At 40.9% G+C, this 26,753-nt stretch overlaps 1 protein-coding gene across 6 annotated transcripts in view; it reads left to right on the plus strand.

The window, feature by feature from the left end:
• Positions 1-26,753, plus strand: part of RCAN2 (regulator of calcineurin 2) — an 85,102-nt gene that overhangs the window by 51,429 nt on the left and 6,920 nt on the right. For all 6 annotated transcript variants that reach the window (XM_053939092.1, XM_053939091.1, XM_053939090.1 and 3 more), the window contains 2 exons: positions 17,253-17,426; positions 20,061-20,232. In XM_053939092.1, coding sequence (XP_053795067.1) covers positions 17,253-17,426; positions 20,061-20,232 — 346 coding nt within the window. The remainder of the gene's footprint in view (positions 1-17,252; positions 17,427-20,060; positions 20,233-26,753) is intronic.

Genomic DNA, 26,753 nt, shown 5'->3' on the forward strand with positions numbered 1-26,753 from the left:
CTCCTGGAATGCAAGAACGAATTTTGTGTTTTCCCTTGTTGTTTTTGTTCAGTGTGGTAGATGATACTAGAAACAAATAACAGTAATTTTTAACCTGTTGGAAATATCCAAACGGTAGGTGATACAGTAGGACATGTATCAAATTATGAGACTGTTCTGGGTGCAGGTTTTTTTAGCACATGGAGGTAGGTAATTTAATTTGATTTTCAGGTTTGATTTTAGCAATCGAAGAAATTAATAATGGCAAGTACTGTTGGTGAAAATTATTTTGAAGTTAGCTTTTGAAATAAAGTCTGAAGTCAGAGGAAAATAATTTTTCTGAAAAGTCATTTTCAGTGACCTTATGGAGCTGGTAAATAGTGTTTCCTAAGAAGATTATCTGAGAGACCAAGAAGAACATGAGAATTAGCAGCTAAGGAGGCACTTTTGAATGCATAATGGAGATTATCTATCCTGATGCAAAGGACAGATGGGACATACAATGAGAGACTGTTAGGGCTAGATCAGATACTCCTTTTGCTTTGAAGCAGTTTAAGGATTTAAAAGTAATGTGAAAATCAAGTGTGCAAAATCACAAAATAGGTTTCCATTATCAGAGGTTTTAAATAAGAACAAGGGAAGTTTTGTGATGTATAAAAATTAAGAGGAAAGCAATGTGTAAATCCATTAATAGCAAGATACATAATGTGGGGAGGGTTTTGGTGTAACTGATTTAATTTATGTTATATAATAACACAGATAATTACCTAAATTAATAGAAAAAGCAACCCTAGTAATGGCCAGAGCAGAGAAAAACTGCTAAAAATGCGGGGGTGAGACAGATATTTAAGTGTACAGGAGCTGTTAAAATCTACCTAAGTATGTTTTAGGATGCAGCTGAAATAATTTTTTACTATTTGAAATTATCTTTAAGAATTCATAGGTTATAAAGAGACTGCTGAGGATGGGAGATTAAAAAAAAAAATTGTGTCTAAAAGGGGGAGAGAAAAAAGACCTGGACAATTACTGGTATTTTTATCTGACTCAAATTTTGGAAATAAGTTTGGAAGTAACTAGGCCTGGGTTGTGTAGACCAAGTCACGTCAAATCAATGTACTTTCCTTGTTTGACAGGGCAATGGGATAAGTGGAATAAAGGAGATGTAGAGTGTAGATATTTTGACTAAAGCTTTCACACTGTTCAAGTCATTACCATAAGTAATCTACACTCCAAATATAATTTCCATAAAGTGGGTGCATAGTTGTTTACAGAATGTCTAAACTAGAACCAGTTGATTCTCAAATGGTGAAGCCATTTAAGTAGATGAGCTCACATGTTCCTTCCTGCAAGCAGGTTGAGAATAATGACAGTAGTCAAAAGGGAAGAGCCTCAAAAAAAGTGTGAGTGACACTGTCTTGGTAGGGCAGGGTCAAAATTCTTGGTTAAACAACATGATGAATTTTAGTGCAAAAAGAAATAAATCAAAGTCACAGCTGTATAAAAACATTCACATGACCAAACAGTTGTGTGATGCAAATCTCTTGAGTTCTAGTGAATGGCAGTGGATAATTAGCAGCAGTATCACTCTTCTGTTAGCAAAACAAATGTGAATTCACTGAATGGATTGGGTTAGAAGGGACCTTCAAATATCATCTGGTTCCAGCCCTGCCATGGGCAGGGACACCTTCCACTATCCCATGTTGCTCCAAGCCCCATCCAACCTGGCCTTGGACACTTCCAGGGAAGAATTTCTGCCTTAGGTCCAATCTTAACCTGCCCTCTTTAGTTTAAACCCATTGCTCCTTGTCTGTCACTACAGGCCCTGGTAAAAGTCTCTCTCTGTCTTTCTTATAAATCTTTCTCCATCTTATCTTTTTTAAGTATTCCAAGGCTGCCACAAACCTTAGAACTCCTAAAGCCTTTTCTTCTCCAGGCTGAACAGCCCCAACTCTCTCAGCCTTTCCTTAGAGGAGAGGTGTTCCAGCCCAAGTTTGCTGTTGCAGCTGTGCTGTTTGTCTCTGATGAGACTGGTTAGAGTTTTCAGATGCACATTTTCTTGTCTGGAAAGGAGATTTCATGTTGCTACCTTGTTTACAGAGCCTAAGAAGAAAACCACTGACGTGTGAAAAGTAGTACCTTTATCTTTAGAAACAGCTGATTCCATGAGAGGAACTGCAGGGCTGTGTGACCAGCCAGCCTTCTGCAGGCGGCTGCCAGTCCTTGAACCACAATCTGAGAGCTGTTGAGCTAAAAAAAATTCTTATTACTCAAGACAGCTGGGAGCAAAGCCAAATGCTGGGCCATAGCAGAAATGAGTATGCTGCTTATGTTAGACAGAAGTAAATTATTAGCGTACTTAAAATTTTAGAGGCTTCGGAGCTGATCTGGTTTTGCCTGATTTTTTTTTTTTTAATAAGTGAATAAAGAGGAAAGATGTTTAGCTACCTGCTTCATGCTTTTGTAGCAAATTATTAGACTGACACTGTTGAAAAACTGTAGTGATGTAAGCAAGCTGCCTGCAATCCTAACTCCCAAAGTGATAATATTTTTGGAGAAGGAGCATACATACAGTATACTACTGTATTGCATACAGTAGTAGTCACAAAACAAGAGTTTACTCAATGCATGCTGCATCCTAGAATACAGTATAGAATACTTTTTCATGTCATGGTCTTAGTGTAAAATTCCTGCTTTAACTATTACCCAGTTTTATAATTTACATATTGTATAGTGAAATAGAAGCAGAGCAAAGGAGAGTAACAGTTCTATAAAGAAAAGGTCTTGGATAAGGGGAATTTACTTTGGGAATAAGTAGTTGGTATAAGTATGGTAAAATGATGGTATAATGGGAGTGTACACTTGTGTGTAAAATGAGGTGTGGATGATAATGCTGCAGGTTGGTACCTATTTAATTACTCTATTTTAGAATCATAAAATTAGAGAATCACAGACTGGTTTGGGTTGCAATGAACCTTAAAAATTACCCAGTCCCACTTCTTGTCATGACAAGGACACCTTCCATAGACCTGGTTGCTCCAAGCCCTGTCCCACCTAGTCTTGAATGCTCCCAGGGATGGGGCAGCCACAGCATTTCTGGGCAACCTGTGCCAGGGCCTCACCTCCTCACAGGGAAGAATTTCTTCCTGCTACCAAATCTAAACCTGACCTCTTTCAGTTGAGACCACTTACTTATATGAAGGTACCCTCAGTGGTTTATTCCCCCCTAATGTCTTCCATTAAATCTGAAGTTCATGTGTAGCAAATCCAGTCCTATTGTGTTTCTGGTTTGAGTATCCCTTGGATAAAGTCTGGACTATGCTGAGCATGAATGTATTCACTTTTAGTTGGTAATTTGCCCTTCTTAATTCAATACTAATATCCCATACTGATTAAATACACAATTTCAATTTAAATTCAAAACTGTAAATTCTGTTCTTGGGGCTACAACTCATGCTGCTTCTGCAGTACAGTGATGTGCAGCTGGATGCAGGCACGGTCCACGCATCAAGCTGAGTGGTCTGGGACCCCCTCTGAACGCTGAAGATGTAACTTCCACAGATGGCTTCCCTTTATTTTGAATGACTGCTTCCACCAGATTTGGCATCCCACTTCTTCTCCTGTCATTTAAAATCTATTTGCACCAAAAAATCTCCTTGACCTCAAAGCTAGACTCCTTGAGTCTGCACTGTGTCATGGGAGGCTTAGGTGGGATTCCCCAGAGGGTGATTTGGCACTGAGTGGGCTCCCCAGGGAATGGTCACAGCCCCAAGGCTGACAGAGCTCAAGGAGTGTTTGGAAAACACTCAGGCACAGGGTGGGATTGTTAGGGTGTCCTATGCAGGGCCAGGAGTTGGACCTTGGTCATCCTTGTGGGTCCCTTCCAGCTCTGGATGCTCTCTGGTTCTGCATGTTTGCCTCCAGCATTCCAGAATGGCACAAGGGCATTTGCAGGGCAAATGCAACAGAAAATGCAGGGCAACATTTGCAGGGCAAATGCAACAGAAACAGAGCCAGTGTGAAACAGTGCCACAGGGCAAGAAACTATTGGATACTGATTATTTTTTGTGTCCTATTTATTTGTAAAAAACTTGTTCATAAAAAGAAGAAAATCTCCATTTGTTACAACCCTACTTGCCAGTCACAGGACTCGTTCCTTCTCACAAATTCCTCTGGATCTGTGGACAGCAGCTTCAGTTTCATAATCCCAGTCCAGTATCTTTTTAATATCATGCTGCTGCTGATATATTTTTCACATCAGGAAATGAAAATTATTTTGATGAAGAGCAGTGCTAGTTTTAGCTCTAAGATAGGATTAGTCTACTTTCCAATTCTTGTTTCAAAACAGAATTCGTGCCAACTGGAAATTTTCCAGTTGGTTGAAAAATGACATGGGGGCAGTTTGGTCAGGAATATTTGCTTTTTCACCCTGGGGTTCCTTCCATCTGCCTAATAAAACAATTATATCACTGACTGAAATTCCCTGTGCTGTCTGGAAATGGATGGTACTATGTCTGTTGAGTCAGATGGAAACCTCTGCTTATTTTTCTACCCTTCTGTAGAAAAGGGTACCCAGTACAGAACCCCAGTACAGATCTGTCATCTCAGCCTTTCTGCTTGCTGGAATCTGCTTACTAAGTCCACACAAATCCTCTTTCCTGGCCTGCACAAGCCCAGTTTTCTGATGTGTGCTAAATTCTTGATGTCATGAGGTCCGGTAACACTGTAAAGTTCTAGAGGCTAATTTAGCATTGTGGTGTATACGGGAAATTAAAATAAGCTGTTGAAATATTTTTAATAGGCAGGTAAACCATTGTATGGTGTTCCCTTGGTATTTCAGCATCTGTGCAGCTTGAGATCCTGGCATCCTCTAAAGACTGGGACCTCTGATGGGGAAGAAAACAGCCTCTCCAAGTGTAAAAATGTTTCAAGCACTTTTTTTTTCCACTGAAATTTATTCAAACTAGAAAGTATCTTCAGTGTTTTTGTAGGTCACTGCTGAACTGGGGGTTCCAGTGAAAATCTAGAAGCAGCATGGAGGAAAGAGTGCATCATCTCTCTTTATGTAGATGCTTTCCATCCATTTTTTCCCATGATCTGCAAAATCAGACTGTTAACAGCATTAAGAGGAATTATACCCAGCAGATTATAGCTCAGTTGAGCCTCCTCTGAGGGCACCAAATCAGTGGATGTGGGAGAATAAAAAACTCGCAGTCTTTTATAACTCTTTCAATGCAATGTATGAACATTAACATTTTAGTCTGTGGAAGTTCTGCCATTTGAAGTTAGGAGGAATAGGCTGTTACCTATAGTTATTCCTTTTTCTGAACTGAAATTTTACATATATATATATATATATATATTTAGATATTTAGATATACTTATTTATTTATTTACACTGATGTCTACATTTTAGCACAATTCTTGTTGTGGGAAAAGTCTATATCCTATGTAATTAAAAAAAAAAAGAAAAAAATCTGTTCAAATAAATGCATCAAGTGCAGTCGTTCTCTTATAAACAATTAGTGAAAGAAGGACTACAAGGAGCAAATTAGGTTAAAAAGAAAATATGCATAAGGAATTGATGATGAACATGGATTTTCACTGGCAAGCTACAGAAGGAGATGTGCTCCATTCCTCTGAGCATGTGGCCTCCTCTGGACCTGCTCCATCAGGTCCACGTCCTTTTTGCAGTGAGGTCCTCAATGCTGGATGCAGAAGAGGGGCAGAATCCTCTCCCTCAGCTCCTGCGCTCCTTGTTTTTGGTCCAGCCAAAGACATATGTGATATATATGTATGTGATGTCAATATTCCCCAATTTGTCACATTTGTAAACAGGGCATTTCCTGCTCTTCCAGCCCACTGAAGATTTTTTCTTTAGTTTTCTTTTCAACACTTCCTTACATGTTTATCTCTGATACTTTTGCTGATGCCATTAATTCAGAAACACCATTTACTTATAGCTGATGTAGGTTTGCTAAAGACTCCACTCAGCCACTTGACTGGAGGCAAAGTATTCCCATTCTTGGTTTATCTTCATTGTACAAAGAGCCTCAGCGGCTGCAGCTCCTAAGAGCTCCTCAGATGTACAGACAACAGACCTGCTTGAGTAATTTGCAAATGAAGTGTAAGACGGGGAATGACAGATGGTTGGGACAGACTGGGAAGTGCAAGGAACAGTCAAACAGCACAAGCAGAGCATTAGACAGTGGTCACAGGGCTGCTGGTTGTGACTGGGGGCGTCACTGAATGTGGGCTGCAGAGGAAGTAGAGAGAGGATGATGATGAGAGGATGTGCATTGGTGGGTCAGGAGTTTCCCTTGTACCTTTTTTTATCAGTTAAGTAACATTTATGGACCTGCATGATATTAGATTCTATTCTGCTCAGGTTTTTTTTTTTTTGCTTCATAGTCACTTTCAAAATTGTCAGTGCCCTTTCCAAATCCAGACAAGTTGAAACTGTATTTTTAGTCCTACTCGTGCAGTTTGCTGTGTTAGAGGAGAGGGAAAAAGCATTCCCCATGACTGATGAGAACAGCTGAAATGCTATAAATGTTGATCACTGTAGGCAAAACAGTAAATCAGGAATAGGCAATGCAAGCATTTTATTAGCTTAAAATGTCCCATGGCTTGTTCTTGTTTATTTTTCTAGTTTAACTGGGTTGACAGTGTCAGGGAATAAGTAGTGTGCATTTTATGGTTCTTTTACAATGTTGCATCTCCAAGAGTATAAATAAGACACAGTTTCTCAGCTCTTGGTGTTGCCTTCATTGTAGTTCATCCTTGCATTTAGCATTTTGCTAAAGCATTTTGCTACTGACGTCCTGATTCTGCATCACAGCAACAAAGGTGTACCCTGACACTTCCACAGCCTCAGTAACAGACTTTTAAGAGGCTGAGGTTTCTATACTCCAGTTGGGGACTGTGTAGAAGTAAAGTGATTTAGAATGAGTTATGAAAACTCTGGTTCTGCTCCCATGGTTTCCTGTGAGCCTGTGGTTTCCCACTGTGACTGTGGGTCTGTCCTGGCCTCAAGTTTCACCACAGGAACAGGACAGTGGGGTGGCCTCAGAAGGCTTGAGGGCATGAAATTGCAGTTGCCAAGGATCAATGAAAAATAGTGTCATAATAAGATGGATATTTATGTAGCTCTTATTATAGTATCAAAGTTTATACAGTTATTAGGAAGAAATTCTTTGAGGGTGGTGAGGCCCTGGCACAAGTTGTCCAGAGAAGCTGTGGCTGCCCCATCCCTGGAAGTGTCCAAGGCCAGCTGGGACAGGGCTTGGAGGAAACTGGTTTAGTGGAAGGTATCCCTGCCTATAGCAGGGGCTTGGAACTAGGTGAGCTTTAAGGTTTGTTGCAACCCAAATCATTCTATAGTCCTATGAATGTGAATAATTTTCACACAGCTTCTCGTAATAAATAATTTCAGTCCTAGTTTTGTGCACAGGTTTGACTACCAGTCATTTATTTATTATTGGCTCTAGCACTTCAGTTTGGTTGTGCAGTTGTTTTATTCTTCTCCTGTAGTGCCAGCTATTTTTATGAGAGATACAGGCTTGTGTCTACATTAGCATTTGAGTCTGAGCTGGGCATTCTCATGAGGCAACTTTCCTGTTGCTCTTCATTAACTGTGCTTTTTGTTCATATCACAGAGCAGTTCATGAACTGGCTGCCTTTCAGATGAAATTCATATAGAAGATGCACTCTAGTAGCATGCCTGATATGTTCCAACTGCTAATGGGCATTCAGTCTGTGGCACCTGATCAGAAAGTCCTCAGCATCAACTGTTTTGCTGCAGAGATCTGCTCCTGGAACATTTCTTATTAACATAAATGTGGCAGCTTTTGGTAAAAACTAATTAAGGTTGTTTTTCTTCCTTATTTTGTGTGCTAAATTAAGATAATAAGAACTTTAGAAACATATACACAGTAATTTGTTCCTTCTGCTACCAATTAATTGTTGGGCTTAACAACAGGAACAAGACAAAAGCAATAGCTGGTATTGTACTATGAACATTCTTAAATCCAATGCAGATGAGCCCCTTGGAGTTCACTACATATATTATCTACTCAGTTATTATTTGGACTCTTAAAGCAAACAAAAATAGGCTGTTTTTTTCAGGACAGTCTCAATATTTTCTTCACGTCTTTGTTCTTAGCATTATTTTTACCATTCTCAAGCCTAAATGTTAGGCTGCTATTTGGAAAACAAATGCATTAAATCTTCCACAAATCTGTTCAGGTTTTGATTTTTTTCCCACTGACAAATACAATACAAAAGAGAAAAATAAAAGACAACTATTATGTGATGTTGCACAATAATGGTAGCCAGCACTGGAATCAAATGTAGCTTTTCAGGGAACAGAGAATGATGTCTCTACATAACACTCCCCAGCACTGGGGTTGAAACTAATGGATCTGGTCATAGAATGTGCACTTTACCAGCTGGTTTGAAAGAGCACTTCCAGCATTTCAGGGAGCTCATACAGCATCTGGAACTGGAGTACTTCAAATATGGTGTGCTCAGAAAAGCTGTGGCTGATGATACAGTAAAATAACAGTGTTCCTATAAAGAAGACATGTAAAGTGTGGATTTTTCTTTTAGCTCAATCGTTGGGTGTGAAATTGAATTGAGAACTCTCCAAACTATATTAAATCAGCCCCTTGGCATTGCCACAGGAACAATTTATTTCATCTTGAAGGAGCCTTTGGTTTCCAGATCAGTGGAGCTAAGCAGGAGGAATGTGCGTCACATTGAGGTAAACAGGGATGTGAGCTGGTTAAAAACAGAAAAGGCAACGCAGCAGAATTCTGTGCCCCTGACATTTGTCAGCCTCTTCTGAAATGTGAATGCATTTCCATTAAGCTTTGGGGCAGATATTATCTCTGTACCTTTTGTTGTGCTGATGAGCTGGAAGACTGGAAGGAAAATTTATTTGGTTCAGCTGATTTTTCAAGAGGGACATCTCTGTTGTTCTGTTCACCAGGATGTTCACAGTGCTGTCATGCCATGATGGGCATGTAATGCAGGAGGGCTGGTGAGGGATGGATGCCTCCTCCTGCCTTAGTCCCAGCATGAGGTGGGACCAGCAAACTTCTTCCAGCTCCTGACCTACTGTTGCCATCTCTTTGAGAGATGATGAGTTAGATATGTCTTTACAACATTGTGTAACATCTGTTAGACTTTGAGAAAGTCCCTCTCTGGTACAAGATACTGGATCTGTAAGCAGTAAGCATTACATCAAATATTTCTGCTGTCAGAATGTTTTTGGCACAATGTGGAGGGCAGAACACTCAATGCATCCTTCAGGATCTAAAAGTTCTATGCAGATGCCTGTGAACAGTCCCAGTGTGTAAGGATAACACAGCAGGATGTGTGAGCCATGGACCAGGGCTGTGTTTTGTGGTCAGTGTGCTCCTGTTTAGTGTTGGTTCACTGCAAATTGCAGGGCAACGAGGCCATTGAGCATCACTTCTGAAATACAAACTGTGCATTCTTTACATAGTAAAGCTTAAAGGTATGAGGCTGCCCTTTATCAGGATTGCAGTAGTGCAGGCAAATCAATCTTCATTTTACTGGAGAGAGCAAGATTTAATGCTTTTTGTAATGCCCCCCTTCTTGAAGCCCAGCCTTAAAATTTTTTTTGGCTTTACTGTTTTATTTCATCTCTGATTCACAATTTACCTGACCTTCAGCTCTTGAAAACAGGATAAAGCCAAGCATAGAACAACTAACTGAATGGACTGGGGTAGCAAACTGACTTGGTTTGTTCATGTACTGACAGAATTGTTCAGTTTTGGAATATACTAATTACTACCATGTTTAATGCAAATAAACCCAAGCTCTTTCCAGCCCTATCTTAATGCTCTAATCCAACTTCATGAAGAAATAAGCAGGGCTGTATACTGAGTTCCAAGGTAAGGAACACACTTTTACAATATAGTAACCAGGAGGTCATTGCAGAGTATTTTGTGATTATGATTACCTGACAAAATAGCCACTGTTCCCTGGTTTTCCCCCCTTTCAAAATGTCTCACATGTAGAAATGTCCTTTTAAAATGTACCCTGGTGAAGGACAGGTGGAAAGACACATTTTTCCATTCCTGTTGCCAGCTGAGAGATTCCCTTTGGTAACAGAAGAAACCAACATTCAGACAGTAATACTCAGGGTGAGCATTCAAATAATACCCTCCCCCACTTGTAAGGAGGGAGTAGGAAGATCCCACACTCAGCTACTGCTACCTACAGTGAAAGGTGAAATAAAAAGCTACAACCTGGAGACCTTTGCCTTAAGGGGATCTCTAAATGGTAAATTTGTATTTTATTCTCCTGCCATTACTTAAAGGCAGCAGGACAAGCCCATAGGAATTCTCTATCATCAGTGGTTTAAAATATTTCCTCTCTTTATAGCACTCCTGGAATTTTAACTGAGAATCAATAGTGGTTTTTCATATGCACTACCAGGATACCCAATGAGTTTCATCTTTTTAGAAGCAGAGAATTTGAAGAGGCTGTTGCTTACACTGGATACTTGTGGGACTTCCTGCTTTTTAGGAGTTTTCACATGTGAGTTGTATCAAGCTGCTTGGTTGTTTTGTGTGGCTCATTAAATAATTGTTAAAAGCACTTCCAATGAGCCCAGTTCTTTTAAGTTTTCATGAGACAAATCAGGATACCTTTTTGTTTTCCTCTAGTCTTTCCTTTTGTCTTTCAGAACCACAAAAATGCATAGTGCTCTTCTCTAATCTTTCCTTCTTACCCTTTTCATCAAAGCAATTAGGTTTTTTTCTATTTCTGGGCCAGTGGCATTTTGATATGTTACAGGTCTAGTGCTAAATAACTGTCTCAATTTAAGTCTAAATCTTTTAACAGGAAGTCTTTCTTTAATATCAACACTGTTGGCTATTTTAATTCTTCTAATCTCTTTCCCTTTACATTATTTATTGATTCCCTTACACACAGATGCAACAGAAAACACCTCATACTTTGGGTTCTGTTTCCCAAGGCAAGATCCCAGAATCTCAGACTGGTTTGACCTGGAAGGGACCATCTCATTCCAGCTCCTGCCATGGGCAGGGACACCTTCCACTACACCAGGTTGCTCAGATCCCTGTCCAGCCTGGCCTTGAACATTTCTGGGGATGGATATCATCTACCTTCACCTCCTGTGACAGGTTCACAACTTCTCTGATCATCCTTGCAGTCTTTTGTTGTTCTTCCATCTTGCCTCCATCGTGGATGAGAAGAGCCACACACAATATCCAGACTAGGTCATTACAATACCCTTCACATGGCATTGACATATCTCAATGCTGAAATCACTTCAGCTCATATTTTCTAGGCTTCTGTTTTAGTATTTTTGTTAAATGTGTGTCACCTTAGTGACTCCTGTATCCCTCTACAAGTAACTGGTGTGCCCATCCTCTTTGCTATAAATCAGGAATGAATCTGTTCTTAGATTTTTTTTTTCTACAAGACTCTTCAGTGCACAGCTTCCTGTTTTACCAGATTCTGTCTTTTTTCTTGTGCCTCATGAGAACTTTGTAGGGCTGCAACCAGCATGGCTTGTCTGGAAACAGAATACATTTAACTCTGAGATAGGAGTTTATGTCTTACAGGGATATTTATATCCAGTACAGAACTAATTTCGGGAAAAACTAATTTAATAATTGTGAATTATATCCCTTTCTCTACTGTGGTTAGTTCCTTGGAGTATCTTTTACATGAATGAACAGGAAAAATTAAAATAGGAAAATGCTTTCTTTATTTGCTTGCAAAACTCTAGGAAAAGCATTATGCTAAAGTTCTAAATCACAGCCACCTCCTAAATCAAATGTGTAGCAGGGGTGATAATGAGTGTAAACACATTGAATAATAAAATGTAATTTGGGTTCTGAGTTCTAGGGCTCTAATCCAAAGCTCGCTGATGTCTGTGGAAAGGCTTCCATTGATTTGAATTAGGCCTTGGCTTTTGTCCTGAATGAACACAATACCAGTGGAGCTATTCATGAAAGAAATGTTTGGAAATAAATCACAGGAACTTGCTGTGTCAGAACCCAATTCACTTGCTAATTATGGCTGTCGTGTTTTACAATGCTCATTGTGTCGATACTTTGTCATAGTCCCTCACATGAACTAACCAAATTCAATCTTAAAAAAATAATTTGCTGCCACTGCTGTAATTGGAACGTTGTTTCTGGATCATTACTCTGATGTTTGAAACCTTCTTTAACTTCTAGACTAAACCTATTTATGCCAGCTGTTCCCACTTGTTTTATGCCAATGTAGTCTTCTAGATTTACACCATACATGTGTGATTTGTCCTTGCTCTGAACAGTACTGGTAAATTCCTGATGACTGTCCCATCTCCTCTCAGGCTTTGTTTTATTTTGCTAAATCAGCCAGGCATTTCAATTTCTTATTTAGTAAGTTGTTAATTCACAGAATTATGGAATGATAAAGATGGAAAATACCTATAAAACCATCAAATTCAACCATTAATCCAGCACTGATGTGATGACCACTAATCCATGTCCCCAAGTGCCACATCCACCTTTTGAGCACTTCCAGGGATGGTGATTCCACCAATTACCTGGGCAATCTGTTCCAATGCCTGTCAGCCCTTTCAGTGAAGAAATTGTTCCTTATGTCCAGCCTAAACCTCCCCTGGCTCAGCTTGAGGCCATGTCCTCTTGTCCTGTTGCTTGTTCCCTGGGAGTAGAGCCAGACCCTCACCTGGCTGTCCCCTCCTGTCAGGGAGTTGTGCAGAGCCAGAATATTTCCTCTGAGCCTCCTTTACTCTAGGCTGAGCTCCCTCAGTTGCTCCTCCTCAGACCTTTGCTCCAGACCCTTCCCCAGCTCTGTTGTCCTTCTCTGGACTCATTCCAGCACCTCCCTGTAACCTTTATCTGGATCTATTCCCATTAATCTGCTTAGGATACAGGCAACAAACCCTGCATTTTTAATTAGCTGCTACAGTGCTCCATACAATGCTGTTAATACTCTCCTTGCTTTACTTGAAATACTTTTCCAAATATACCCAGCATCTTGTTTACCTCCCTATGGCTGCATTTCACTGATCGCTGTTACCATGTGACTTGCAGGGTCTTGGTCCCAGATGAGTTCCATTTAGTGCTAGAAATAGTTTTTATTCAAGGAGGGCATAGGTTTGCCCTTGTCCTCAGAGGCTTTTAGCTCCTGTCTGTCAGTCCAGTGCTCATTTCTTCCTTGCATGCTGCTCTGTTTGTTCTCAGCATTGGCTGTCCTAAATGATAACCATCAAGCTGGAGTAATCAGCAGATTTAATTAGTATGGTCCTACTTTGTGCTAATTTTGTTAATTTAGAAAACAAACAGAAGAGAACTGTGGAAAATGCTAGAGGCACTGAGTGATGGGAGCTGACAGAAGGTGACAGGAAAAACTGGGGAAAGGTGCCCAGTGTTGGGCAAAGGAATAATGAGATGAAGAGAGGGCACGGGGCCCAGGAGGGAGAAATGGGAAGTTGGGGAAGTGAAGGTTGCTCACATCTTCCAGAGCATTAATTGAGACATTCTTGGGATGGATGAAGACACTCCAAAATCCCAGAAATAAATGCGTAACTCATGACTTTCTACATTTTGACTTTTTAAGAATAGCAACACTGCTGCTTAACTTTGGATGTTTTCTTTTTTTTTTACACAAGTTTCAAAGTGCTCTGGAAGTTCAAAGACTTACTTTCTAAAAGCATTTAAAAGAACTGAATCCTAAAAGCACTTTAAAAGTCTTGAATTGAGAGGATTATGAGTCTTGAATAATTTATCCACAAAACTTGAAAGGGAAAGAATTTGCTTAGGTCTTTAAAATGTATATGATACATTTTCTTATAGATTGGAATGACTCTGAAAGACTTTTATCCAGATAAGTGCATTCAGCAGATATTAGAAGTCACGGGCAATAGCAATTAAGGCATAAGGCTTTTCCTGGGAATTGATATCAAGCTCGGAGGAGTGGGGATGGCTCAAAATGCAGCTGAGGGCCATTAACTTCACTTGATGATTAATGACCTCTGCTTAGGTTATTATTATTATCAGCTGAAAATGTAAAAAAATCCAGATGTATGAATCTTTTTAATGGGAGTTGCAGTTTCAGTCAGTGCAGTGGAAGTGTCCCCACTGTGGATAGACTGCCCTTTAATAATATCAAGTAGAGGGCTTGATTTCCCTCCTCCCCACAGCATTTTCAGGAGCATTAATCAAGGCTGGGTCTCTAAAGCTGTGCCAGTATAAAATTGAAAAGCAAGCAGAATAAAGTCCATAGTGCTTTAAAGTTCTCCCAGTGTGGCAATGGCATCTAGGACTTAATCAGCTTTTTTACAGTTCTCCATCTATCCCTTTCAGTGCCTAATCAGAGTGAGTCTCAGTGTAGCACAGGAATGGGCCCAGTACATTCCTTGTGCTCACTGTTCTTGGACCCACGTTTGAAATTGTGTCTTCCCTAATGTTGTGTTAAGTGCCTCATCAAGATCTGGGCTCTGGCTTGTGTTACAGAGGGGGCAAGCACACAGCCCTGACTGCTGCATCCAGACAGGGAGCATCTCTTTATTAATAAAAAATCAGTAGGAGTAGATACTTCCCAGTGTCCAGACAAGTCCATGCATGATTCCTTCCACTCTTGGTGAAACTTTTTTTATATGATGAATTTTATTGTTGACTTGTAGAGAAACTGAGAGCTACTACTGGAAAATGTTCACCTTGCTGCTAGTTTTTGACTTATGAGACTTCTGTTATAATGTCTTGATCATTCTAGACATACATATATATATATATATATATATAAACCTTTCTGTCTCTCACAGAATCATAGAATAGTTTAGGTTGAAGACCTTTAGGATTAACTGTTAACCCAGCACTGCCAAGTTCCCCACTAATATGTATTTAAATTTCTTTATTTAATTTTTAAAATATACTGAAGAGTATAAAGTAGGTCATAAAGACAACATGAAGACATAAGCTTTAATTAGTCACTTTATTTTTTATCTGGACTATGTTTTTGAATGCTGTGTGCTACTTTAAACAGACACTGGGCCCCTGTCCCTTTCTCTCCCTTCCCCCAGCCCTTTATCCCTGGTCATTGTGAAGGTTGTAGCATCAAAATTCCAATCAGGACAGGACTGAGATGACTGCTGCTTTTGGCTGACCTTTATACAAATGCCACTGGATGTAGGCTTCTGCTCAGGAAAATGGAATTTTTCAAAAATATAAGCAAAGCAGATAAAAAGCGTAACTGAGATGTAACAATTTGGACATTGGGTGGTAAGACTAGACCTGCTTGTACAAACCTACACACTTCAACTGTTTTGGGAATTGCTGCATGCCTTTAGTCACCCTCTGCCAAACCACAGAGCTCTCACCTCCCTTTTTCCTTTTTCTTTTTTCATTCCTCCAAAGTATCTCCTGCAGTGAGAGGACAAGGTGAGGTCAGGCAGAATGAAATGAAAATCATGAAAGCTTAATAGACCATAGGGAGGTTCCTTTGAAAGGGTGCCAATGATGGAATATCAGTTATGGGGAGGAAGACCACAGAGCTGGCAGTGAATGAAAGGAGATTGGGCACATGTGCTCTGGTGTCACAGCCCTGGCTGTGGAACTGGGCTGCTTCCCCGTTAACTCCTTAACAAATGTCTCACTCTGCCAGTAGTTACTCTCATGGTGCTGTTAGTGCTCCCTGATGCAGTTGCACTGTGCTTCAGGATGCATTTTTCTGAGAAGTTCTGAATTCTTTGTTTTGCTGGTAAGCTCAATATATGAGAACTGAAGTATTGATGAGATTACATAAATTGCATTTTCTATCTTCTGTAGTCTCTACCAGTTATCCACTGTAAGGCAAAAGGAATTGTTTTCCTGGATGAGAAGCAAAGTAGTATTTTAAAACATGCAAAAATGTGAGGACTTGCAGAGATAGCAGAGAAAACAGAATCCTGTAATGGTTTGAATTGGAAAGAACCTTAAAGATCATCTCATTCCAATTCCCCACCATGGGGAGGGACACCTTCCACTAGACCCAATCGCTCATAGCCCCATCCAACCTTGCCTTGAACATTTCTAGAGCTGGGGTATCAACATCAGGTTATTGCCAATATACATTAGGTTATTGTAATTATACAAACCCTTGACATAACAGCTCTCCGTGTATATATGAAATGGTGTGGCAAATAATCTCACCAGTGGTGATTTTTTTTTTTTCCAGAATTAAAGCACTCCTAAAAGCAGGGGCTTTGGTCTGGCTGATTCTCCATCTTACAAAACTTCAAGTCTTGATCGCAGTAGCTAAAATGCTCAGATTTGATGTGTGACTCACTGGATGGCAGTCTGAAATCTGAGTAAACATGAAGGCTAGACTAAATAATAACTGCCCCCTTTCAGCTTTGGCATTTTATGAATCTATGCTTGTGTGAATGAAAAGGACCTGTGTCAGAACTGATTTAAGAACTTTGGGTTTATTTGATGGTGTGGAACTTAGTCCTCTGTGTGCTCACAGCTTGCAGAGAAATCATGGAGTCTGAGCCTCCAAGGCTGCCAAAGTGCCTTGAATTTCTGTTCATCTCCAAGTCCATGGATGTGGTAAACTTCAGACCTTCCTTTTATAATGCTAAAATATCCCTATTTTTGTTGTGAGCTTTTGAACATGTTTCTACAGCTAAACATTTTGAAGCCTGAAGTTTCTCTTTCAGATAGATCACTGTTTTCAGTTGTCCAATTTGTTTCCAGATGCTGCAGGACCTCTCAAAGAACAAGTCTGTATTCTCTTAAGTATTTAAATGACAAAACATCCAGAAAAACATATCATGCAATACAAAATGACCCTGCAATGCTGATGTGGATGTAAGCCTCGGTTCCAGCCTTTGTCTGCTGACTCCACTGTAATTCAGCACAATGGTTGCTTCTGTGCACATGAGCCCACTGTTGTCTGGTGTTTTCAGACATGTGCCCTTTCAGCTTAATTTCATGTCACTGTCATAGGTTTGCTCAGCTTTTATGAGAAGTTCAATAGCTGCTGGGTTCTCAATTTGAAAACTTCTTCCCCTAAACCTTTTGCAGAGTTCAGCACTACCAGACCACTGCTTTCCTTAATTTCTTTTCACAGAGGCTTTATTTGTCTATGGACACCTGTCCCCAAAGGCCACTGGTTGAAAACTCCTGCTTAAACAGCTGAGTTTCAGGTCGTTGTTTGGCTCAGACTGTTGTGACAGAGCACAAAGTTAATCTTCAGCATTATTTCTTTTTCCTTTGCAGGAGAAGTTTGAAGGTTTGTTCCGTGCCTATGATGACTGCGTGACATTCCAGCTGTTCAAAAGCTTCAGGCGTGTGCGGATAAATTTTAGCAGTCCCAAATCAGCTGCTCGTGCCAGAATAGAACTGCATGAAACACAGTTCAGAGGGAAGAAGTTAAAGTTGTATTTTGCACAGGTAATGAAATCTGGAATATACTTCTGTGTTACTGCACAATATTTCTTTAAAAGCTATGCACTAACACTGAATAAAAGTAATAAAGGCTTCTCCCATGTCCAATCTCTCTGATAGAAGATTACTTAAACCTCCTTGTGTTGACTGAGCTGTTTCTGCCCTGAGGGTCTGCAGTAAATTTAAAGGACCACTTAGGACTGAAATTGCTCATTCAACACACAGAATTATGTATCTCAGAGGTGATTTACAACACTGGATGTTGTCTGTGGGTGACTCTCTTAACTGACCATAAGAAAGTATTAATGTAAAGAATCCAAGTGAATAAAAAAGGTGGGACTAGATTACATATTTGGCTTCAGCCCTGAGCCACAGTCAGGCTTCCTCCTGCCTTTTTGGCTTTTGCTAACTGAATACATGAATTACAAATACTGAATTCTCTAAAAGGATTTTATTGAGTCTAAGTCAAAGGAAGAAGGTAGGGGAAGAAAAACACTCCCAGCCTGGGGCAGTAGGTGATTATATTCGTCTTTTGGAACTGTCAGGTGGGTGTTCAGTTCTCCTTGGCCAAGGGAGAAAGAACATAGGTCTCCCACAGCAGGCTGGGCCCCAGCCAGGATAGAGAAAGTTGAAGGAGGTTGAGAACCCAACACCACCTCTTCTGAATGCAGGTTAATAAATTGATGTTAATAAACACTGTGGCTTGTGAGATACCCACTAGTTTATAAGCAATGTAAGTCTGCTTTGTGCTGCCAGGTTGGCCCTTCAGAGGTCTGAGGATAAGGGCTGGCTCACTTAAAGGTACCAAGCAAACCCATAATGTTACATTATGAACCTCTTCATCCTGGTCAGAACAGGAGCTGTTGTGAGTCTAGGCAGGATCAGAACCACAGGAAGATGGGAAGCTACAGCTGTGAAAAAAACAATGTGCTTAACGAGTTAGTTGAGCTCAGAAGATCTTACAGCTGGATTTAGGTGTTAAGAATCTGCCTCAATCCCATTTTCTATGCCCTGATCTCCTAAATCTGGCTCTGAATTTTTTTCTGAAAGGTTGCAAAACCTGCAGTTAGGCAGATCTGAGAATGGTTTCATTCTAACTGTACATTCAAGAGGATAATTGAAAACTTGGGCTAACAACAAAAAGCAAAACGTGCACAATAGTGATTAGTCTCCCTATCTAAGCTGATTTCCTGCAGAGCCATTCTGGTATCTGCACTATGCTCTCCAGTACACGTACTCTTACAAGAGCTTATTATTTGTGTTCAGGGAGTGAAGATGTGGAAGCAGCAGTGTCTGGAGCAGTGTCTGGCCTCAGCCAAGCTGAATAACCACTTCCAGACCTACAAGTTCTGGGGAGCATGGAGTTGAGAGATCCAGACTGGCTCTTTGCAAACCCTATGTTTGCTGTCATGAAAATAGAGTTTATTGCTTCTGTGTTCGAGCTGGTTGTAATCTTGCTCAGGTATAGCTGCATTACAATTCATTTATGTCAAGGCTTCTTTAACATACTAGCAAAGAGAAGGAATTAAAGTAGATAAGATGGAAATAAAATAAGGACACTGGGTTGCAAATGACTAAGGAACATCATAGATTCCTTTTTCACTTCAACTAAAGAAATAAAATCTGTAGAAACCTTTCTGAAGTTACTTACAAGGCCTTGGTTCAGGAGTTACTTGTGTTATTTCACATTTTATTTAGGCATTTAGACCAGATCACAACAGTACCTTTACAGCCTCAAAAAATCTCTGAGCTAGCAGCTGGAGCTACCAAAGCTTTGCATTTATCTTGAAGGAATGTACACAAGAGGCACAGACACTGTAGATTTGCTGATGTCACAGCCCCACATTGCGCATTTACTGCACAGGCACCATCTGTAAGGCTGAGATGAAATTCATCTCCAGGCCTTCTCTTCTGAGACTGATGCTGCAACCCTGCCTGGGTGGCATTTGGGATGAGAAAGGTATGATTTGAGCAGTCATTCCATTTAGCCATCCTGTGGGGATGAGAAGCTGGACATGAGCTGGTAATGTGCCCTGGCACCCCAAATATCCTGGGTTGCATCACCCACAGTGTGACCAGCAGGCTGAGGGATGTGACTCTGATCCCATCTCAGGGAGATCCCACCTGGGGTCCTGTGTCCAGCACTGGGGTCCCAAATGCAGGAAAGGCATGGACCTGTTGGAGTGAGGCCAGAGGAAGCCACAAAGATGCTCAGAGGGATGGAGTCCCTCTGCTGTGGAGACAGGCTGAGAACTGGAGGTGTTCAGCCTGGAGAAGGCTTCAGGGAAACCTCACTGTGGCTTTTCAGTACTTAAAGGGGGCTTACAAGAAAGATGGGAATGGACCTTTTAGCAGGGCCTGTTGCAATAGGACAAGGGGAAAATAGTTTTAAACTAAAAGAAGGTTGTTTTAGGCTGGATGTAAGGAACAAATCTTTTACAGGAGGAGTGGTGAAACACTGGCACAGGTTGCCCAGAGGAGTTGTGGATGCCCCATCCATGGAAATACTCAAGTCCAGGCTGGATGGGGCTCTGAGCAAGGCAGGAGGGTTGGAGGAGATGATCTTTAAAGGTCCTTTCCAACCCAAACTATTCTGTGATTCTTTTCTGTACTAAACAGTGTCTTTGTTATGCTTTAAAGATTCAGACCTCTGAGACAGATGGAGACAAGCTTCATTTGGCACCACCACAGCCTGCAAAACAGTTTCTCATCTCGCCTCCAGCCTCCCCACCTGTAGGGTGGCAACCAATAGATGATGCAACACCTGTCATCAACTACGACCTCCTTTATGCAGTTTCTAAGCTTGGACCAGGTAAGCTTGTGGTCCTTGGGTGAAAATGTGTCAGGAAAAGCAGACAGGAAATACCAGTGTAGATAATAACTGTAGAGGGAGTTGGCATAGAGCTGGAAGTTGCATTAAAATTTGGATTTCAGTTGATGGATGTCATCTGGTTCTTTCCTTCAGAATGAGTTTTGCCATGTGTAGGCACAGAATTGTGTGTTATCTGCAGCTTGTGAGAGGTGATCAAAGCTTTGCTTACACCATTTATTGTGCTGGGGTTTGTGCCTAGATGACACAGCTCATGGTTTAGGTGGGGACTGGACAAATGTTTGGCTATAGATGTGAGGAGTTTTTGCTGTACACGACATCTGCTCAGTTCTGCATTCCAAGGTGCAGATTTCTCACTTGAAAAAGTGCACGTTTACTGGAGTGGAGACTCTCTCATGTTGTTTGTTGAGAGACAACTACTGTTCCCCAGTCCTGGTGGGATTGCTCTGTTAGGAATGCTCATTTCCTGCTGAAAACTATGCAAGAGGAATGGGATAAGTTGTAGCCTCTGTTAGCACAAGATAAATGTCAATGGATAATGCATCCAGGCTTTCTTCTGTCTTCTCATCTTCAGCTAATGCTAGGAGTTGAAGCTAGCTGGGATTTTCAAGCAATGCTTTCCCTTGGAAAATGCACATCTGATAAAACCAAAACTTTACATAGGAGAGGGTTACTTTTGATTTAATTAAGTCATCTTTACAAATAGTTTTCTTTCAAAGCTGTTAAAGCATCCTATTTTAGAATTTCAAAATTAGAAAGGTTCCAGTTTCAGGTCCAAGCAGTATCATTTACAAATTAATCTAATTTATGTTCATAAGCCACAAGGAAAAAATAGCCTATTAAATTATCTTCATACTGAAATAAAACATTTCAGATCCAATCTAATAACAATTGTGGGGGTGAACTCATGAAAATGTAGCAGTTTATTTTTGAAATTCTTGTGGGATGAGAGAATTGTTTTCTCCCCAGCTGTACTGGGAATGCTGCTTGCTCGCTCTGAGAGCAGCTTCCAATTGCAGACATCTAATCATTGGTGCTTTTGTGCAACTGCACCAAAGGAACTCAGAGCTGGAGTGCATGGGGTGCAGAAGGATGTTTCATGATTCACAAGGTTTGCGGGATTATCTCCTGTCTTTTTCAGATGGGATCTCTCACAAGAGGAAAATATATATCAGGAGATTCCTATGGTTTGTTCCCCTTCAGCAGGAAAAAGGCAGAAGAAAAAGGCAGTCAGGGAGAAGACTTCATACGATATTGCATATTATTATTTCCAGGAGTGATACTTTGCTTCTAAAATGCTGAATAAAAGAAAAACCAAAAACCTCCTTTTTTTTTTTTTTTTTTTTTTTTTTTTTCCCCTTTGATGCAGCAGTGTTATAAATGGAAACATGTAAACGAATTCCCGAGCTAGCTGGGTGATAAATCAATTCCTGTTCTGGAGCAGTGGAATGTGAAATATCACTCATTGTCCCACACTCTGGGACAGCTTTGCGTGAAGGTCAAATTCACCGGATTTAAGGAGCCTGCAGGGAGCAATATGAAAAGCCATTGTGTGCTCTCGTCTTTCTATTTTTAGCACTTGTTAGAGGGATCAATTTTAGTTAACTGCAGCGGCGGGTTTAAAATAGTGTTGCTGTTCTCAGTTGTGCATTTACTATGTTTAGAATTTCATTGAAAAACAAATCCCAGTAACACTCGTTTCTCAGTATTGCAGCAGTAAAACACTGCTGGACATCAAACAGCATCGGTAGCCTCAGAGAAGAGATTTTTTTCATTCAAAAACACAATTTAAAAATGTAACTACAGCTTATCAGCTGTCAAAAAATACTCACTTGGCACAGTTGTTTACAGAGCTGAGAATGTTAGAATCTGACTTCCATGTCTTTAATTTGTGAGGAATCTTTGCTGTATTCAATGCAGTGATTTGGTATAATGAACATCCAAGGACCAGGAAAACTCATTAATGCTTCTAAATAGTGAACAGTGTCTTTGTATGCCCTCAGCATAAGATGATTTTTATTGTCCTACTTCACTGGAAATGCAAGATGTACCACCTGGACATGACCCATGCTCCTTTCCCATTCCCTGAATCCAGGTCATCTCCTGTTACAGTATAGTGCCATAATCATCATAGCCACAAAATTAGAGACCAAAACTGTCCCTGAGTGCAAAATGTTGGGAGATTTGCTCCAGAGTGTAAGTAGGATGCTGGAAGTGAGTTAACAGATTTGCCATGTGCCAGCAGTTTTGGACAGGTGTTTTAGCTGCAGCAGTGACAGGCTGGCATCTTGGAGATCTAATGGAACAGATTTCTTTCTGTGCTCAAAAAGAAGCTGGTTTTGGTTCTTTCACATGGAATTGAGATCAGTGAGGGTGCATTTACTCCTTAGGGAAGATCGTGGCATAATTAATTAAGTTCCTGGATGATTGATGCATATTCTCACTTTCTACAGATGCAGAAATTAGGCTTTAAATGAGGCATGAACAGAGTGCTGTAGATCAGTCAGAGCCAGAAACCATGACTGTGCCTGGTGCTGACCACCAGCCTACAATCTTTTCAATATATTGCAAATAAAGGAGTGGAATTGTTAATCAGTTTGATGGAAAACACTTCCACTGTCAAGACAACTTCCAGTAGTTTGATATGCTGATGATCTACAGACATCACGGCCGGGACTAGAGAACAGCTTGGCACATTGCAAGCATTCCTGTAGGAAAAAGCTAGCTCCAAGTTAGGCCAGGTGAGGATACAACCTGGACCTGACAGGCAAACAATCAAACAACCACTTCACATTGCAAACATATTTTATGTGAGAAACCTTTGCAGTGTAGAGGGAGAGCGAGTCTCCAGGTCCAGCCTGTATCTACAGCAGAGCTGCTCCTCCCAAAGAACAGGCAGTTGTTTGCCATTTATTAGTGCAGTGATTTGCAAACTATCCTCTTGGCACTAGAATATGCTCTTTCTTTGCTGGAAAGCACTCCCTCCCTCTCCCTATCCACTCCCCAACCTGCCTATATCTGCCCTCCTTACCCCACTGCCTCTTTCTTCACAACAGATTGTCCTGCATGCCCTCATTTCTAACTCTGCATTCCAGAGTGCCTTTCCCCCAGATCCCAGGTGCCACCCTGACTTCTCCTTGCCAGCCTCAGCCCCTGCTCTGCCCTGGGTTTGGCTCACCCTTCCCTAGGGAAGGGGAAAACAGGTGAGCGCAGGACCCTGCCCAGGAAATGCCATACATAGGGATTTCAAACCATCTCACAGGGCAGATTTTCTGTGCCCAAGTGTTTTCAAACTGTCGTGTTTGTCATCACTGATTCAAAGGAAATACTAAATACTTCATATGACTCCCAGGGAGGATTAAAAGGGGATGGAGGGACAAACAAATGGTGATAGATAAAACTTTTCATCTCTATCCTTCCTCTTCCTGCTGTTCCGTGGGTGCTTTTGCCCTTCCCTTCTCTTACCAGGGGCAGGGTACAGCAGAGCTGCTGGATGGAGAAAATTTTTCCTCTGGTTGGGAGACGAGGGTACCCAGCTCCTGCAACATCAGTAATGGGCTCCAGGGAGCAGCTCCTCCACTTTGCTATGGCAGATTCCTGCTGTAGAGGTGTTTTATGGAGGTATTTTGTGGGGTGGGCTGTAGCTCTTCTGTCACAAACATGCACCCATACAAAGGACCTCCTGTTATTTGCATCCTGTTATTTGTAAAGCACTTGGATGAAGGGCCTGAAAGTGGAAGTGATTTTCATGATGCTAATGCCACATTTACTTGAAATGGGCAGCTCTGAACTCATTAACCTTTGCTCATGAGTCTGAATTAGGGATGAGGTAGCTACACATTATCATTAGCATTTGTTCATTATTCTTTATGTATATGAACATGGTCTTTGCTGGACAAAAGGGTCCTGTCAGACAGGAGCTGCACCATCAAGGAAAGGTCACAGTACTGACTCACAAAGGGATAGAAAATCCTATACCATTACTTTTAATTCTGAAATATCATGAAGTTGCTTCTGTGCTCTTCTTTCTTGCGTCACCTGAGACTGTGGGTTTAGTCCTGGCTCATGTGGTCACAAAAGGTAGGGCCCAGTGACATAAAAGCAGCTGTGCTCATTGTTAAGGGAGAAATTCTTACTGGTTTTTTTATGCAAAGCAAATGGTTAGGGAGGAACATCACTGCTGTTTTCAGGGGCTTATCAGAAAGTTTTTTTGACAAATCAATATACTGGATGTGCCATAGCTGAATTCTGCCCCGAAGGGCAGAGTATATTTGATAAATTTTATGATAATTTTCTGAGTAAATTTATGTGAGTTGCCACTGTTAGCTTATGTGAAGGTTTAAATGTATTATTACATGATAGAGACAGGCCAAAGACAGCTGGAGGAGAAAGACCCCTGACTCCAAGAATCCTTTGGCTTATCTATCCTGTAAGAATTCTTCAGACAAGCAGGAGAAGCAGGAGCATGGATCAATATAGGGCCTGAGATCACAGAGGAGACCATGTCAGAGACAGCTGAAAGAGGTCACTGGACAAATGCTTGGGTGGTATTACAGACATTGGTGATTCTTACCTATGTTAATTCAACTTGCTACTCATAGCTTGGGACAACCTAGGTTGTGTAAATATAACTCCAGTGACTCAACCATTGCTTCAGTAGCTGAACTGCTGCAGGCGTAGCTCATTAATTATTTTTTTTTTAATGCTGGAAATGGTATTAAGGAGAAAAGAAAAAATCATAGAAACAGGGAGGCCACAGAAGGGAAGGGCTAATCTGGCTGTATCTCTTGGATTTTTATTTTGTGCTTATCACCTTAGTGTTTTTCTGCAAACAGCGACTATGTTTGGAACGAGATGCAGCTGTACAAAAGTCCCAGATTATTGCTGTCCTGTTCCTAACTCAGTCATGAAAAGGTTTTGTGCTGTTTGTGTACAGAACAGAGTCTGCAGCTCATTTATGCTCAGAAGTAACTGTATGCCTTAAAAACCTAATTTATGAGTGCATCACATTTTGGTTTACAAAGTGACATTAATTGCTGCTGCAGTTACTTGTGCCAGAGGCATCTGAATATTTTTCCTTGCATCTGTACTTTTTTCACTGTTCTTTTTCAGCAGAAAGACTCCTTCTGGGAGGGATTTGAGCAGTAAAAGAATGTGGCATTTGAACTGGGATTATTACCTTTTAAGAGGGCAGTGAATGTGATTTCCTCGGCGGCGCTGCTGTAGGAGGACAGGCCGGCGCTGCGTGTGCGCGGCACTGCAGAGCTGCCCGCGATGACAGTGACCAATGCAGCCCTCGGTGCTGCCTGGCGGCATTGACGTCAGCCCAGAGCTGAGAAATTAGCTGAGGCCCGCAGGGAAAATGGGCAAAGAAAAACCATGTAATTCCTCAATGCAGCACAACCAAGCTATTTCTCTTTTTATATTTTAGCCTATCAGCAAGACCTGTAATGCTTTGCTCGATTTGGATTCAGAGGAAAGGTTGCCAAAAATAGAGCAGTTAAATGTCAACATTAATGGTATCACAGCAGTAAAATATTTCTCACAGCAAGATGCCTGGCTTATAGCTATTATTCACTAGTTGCCTCCTTGTTTTTAGGCAAAAATACAGTGTGTCCTCTAGTCTCAAGCCACCCAGGCTTATTTGGACCAGGAATTTGTCAGCACAAACAGCATGTGAGCACAGTCCCAGAACTGCATGTGCTAATGCAAGGCCAAACCTGAAACCTCTTCTTCACATGAATTACTCTGCCACAAAGTGGCAAACAAATAAAACTCCAAATTAGTACCACAAGCAAGCCACATGAGCTTTGAGGCAGAGACTGCTGTTTGCTTCCATGCTACAACACGTGGCACTGCTGGGTTCTGCCAGTGGTGCAGCATTTAGGAGCCACTGCACCACAAACAGAGGCCAACTGTGTTTGCTGGGGCCTCACCTTCCTCATCTCAGAAGATTTTGCAGGCAAAGTTGTTTTTTTTTTTTTTTAAGTCTTAAATTAATTTCTTGCAATTTAATTACCAATACCTACTTGTATCCCATGCAAAATCCAGAATACATGTAGTACCAGCAGGCTGAATTCAGGACTCAAAGCCCTATGTCTGATCCTTTGTTTGCTTGTGGACTTTTGCAGGTAACCACCCAAGCCCATATGGGCCAGTCTCTTAATTGTTGGACTCCATGATCCTTGTGGGTCCCTTCCAATTCAGAATATTTTCTGTGTGAAAAAAAAAAAAAAGTCATGTTCATCTCCCTCAGAGGAATACTGTGTTGAGACTTAAATAAGGAATGTAGATAGTTAGAAAATATATGTACTGTTTAGGCGTTCAGCCTGCTCTAGTGAGCATTTATAGACTGCTCTGTAATCTCATCTGTAGAGACAAAATTTGCTACAGCCCCAGATAAAGAACTTTGAAACTCAAAATCTGTCTGCAGCCGAGATATGGGGGAATTTATTTCTAGAGAAATTAGATTAAGTGTTGAAATCTGTCTAAGAGCAACAATT

The sequence above is a fragment of the Vidua chalybeata genome, chromosome 3, assembly GCF_026979565.1.
Source record: "Vidua chalybeata isolate OUT-0048 chromosome 3, bVidCha1 merged haplotype, whole genome shotgun sequence".
Taxonomy (NCBI): domain Eukaryota; kingdom Metazoa; phylum Chordata; class Aves; order Passeriformes; family Viduidae; genus Vidua; species Vidua chalybeata.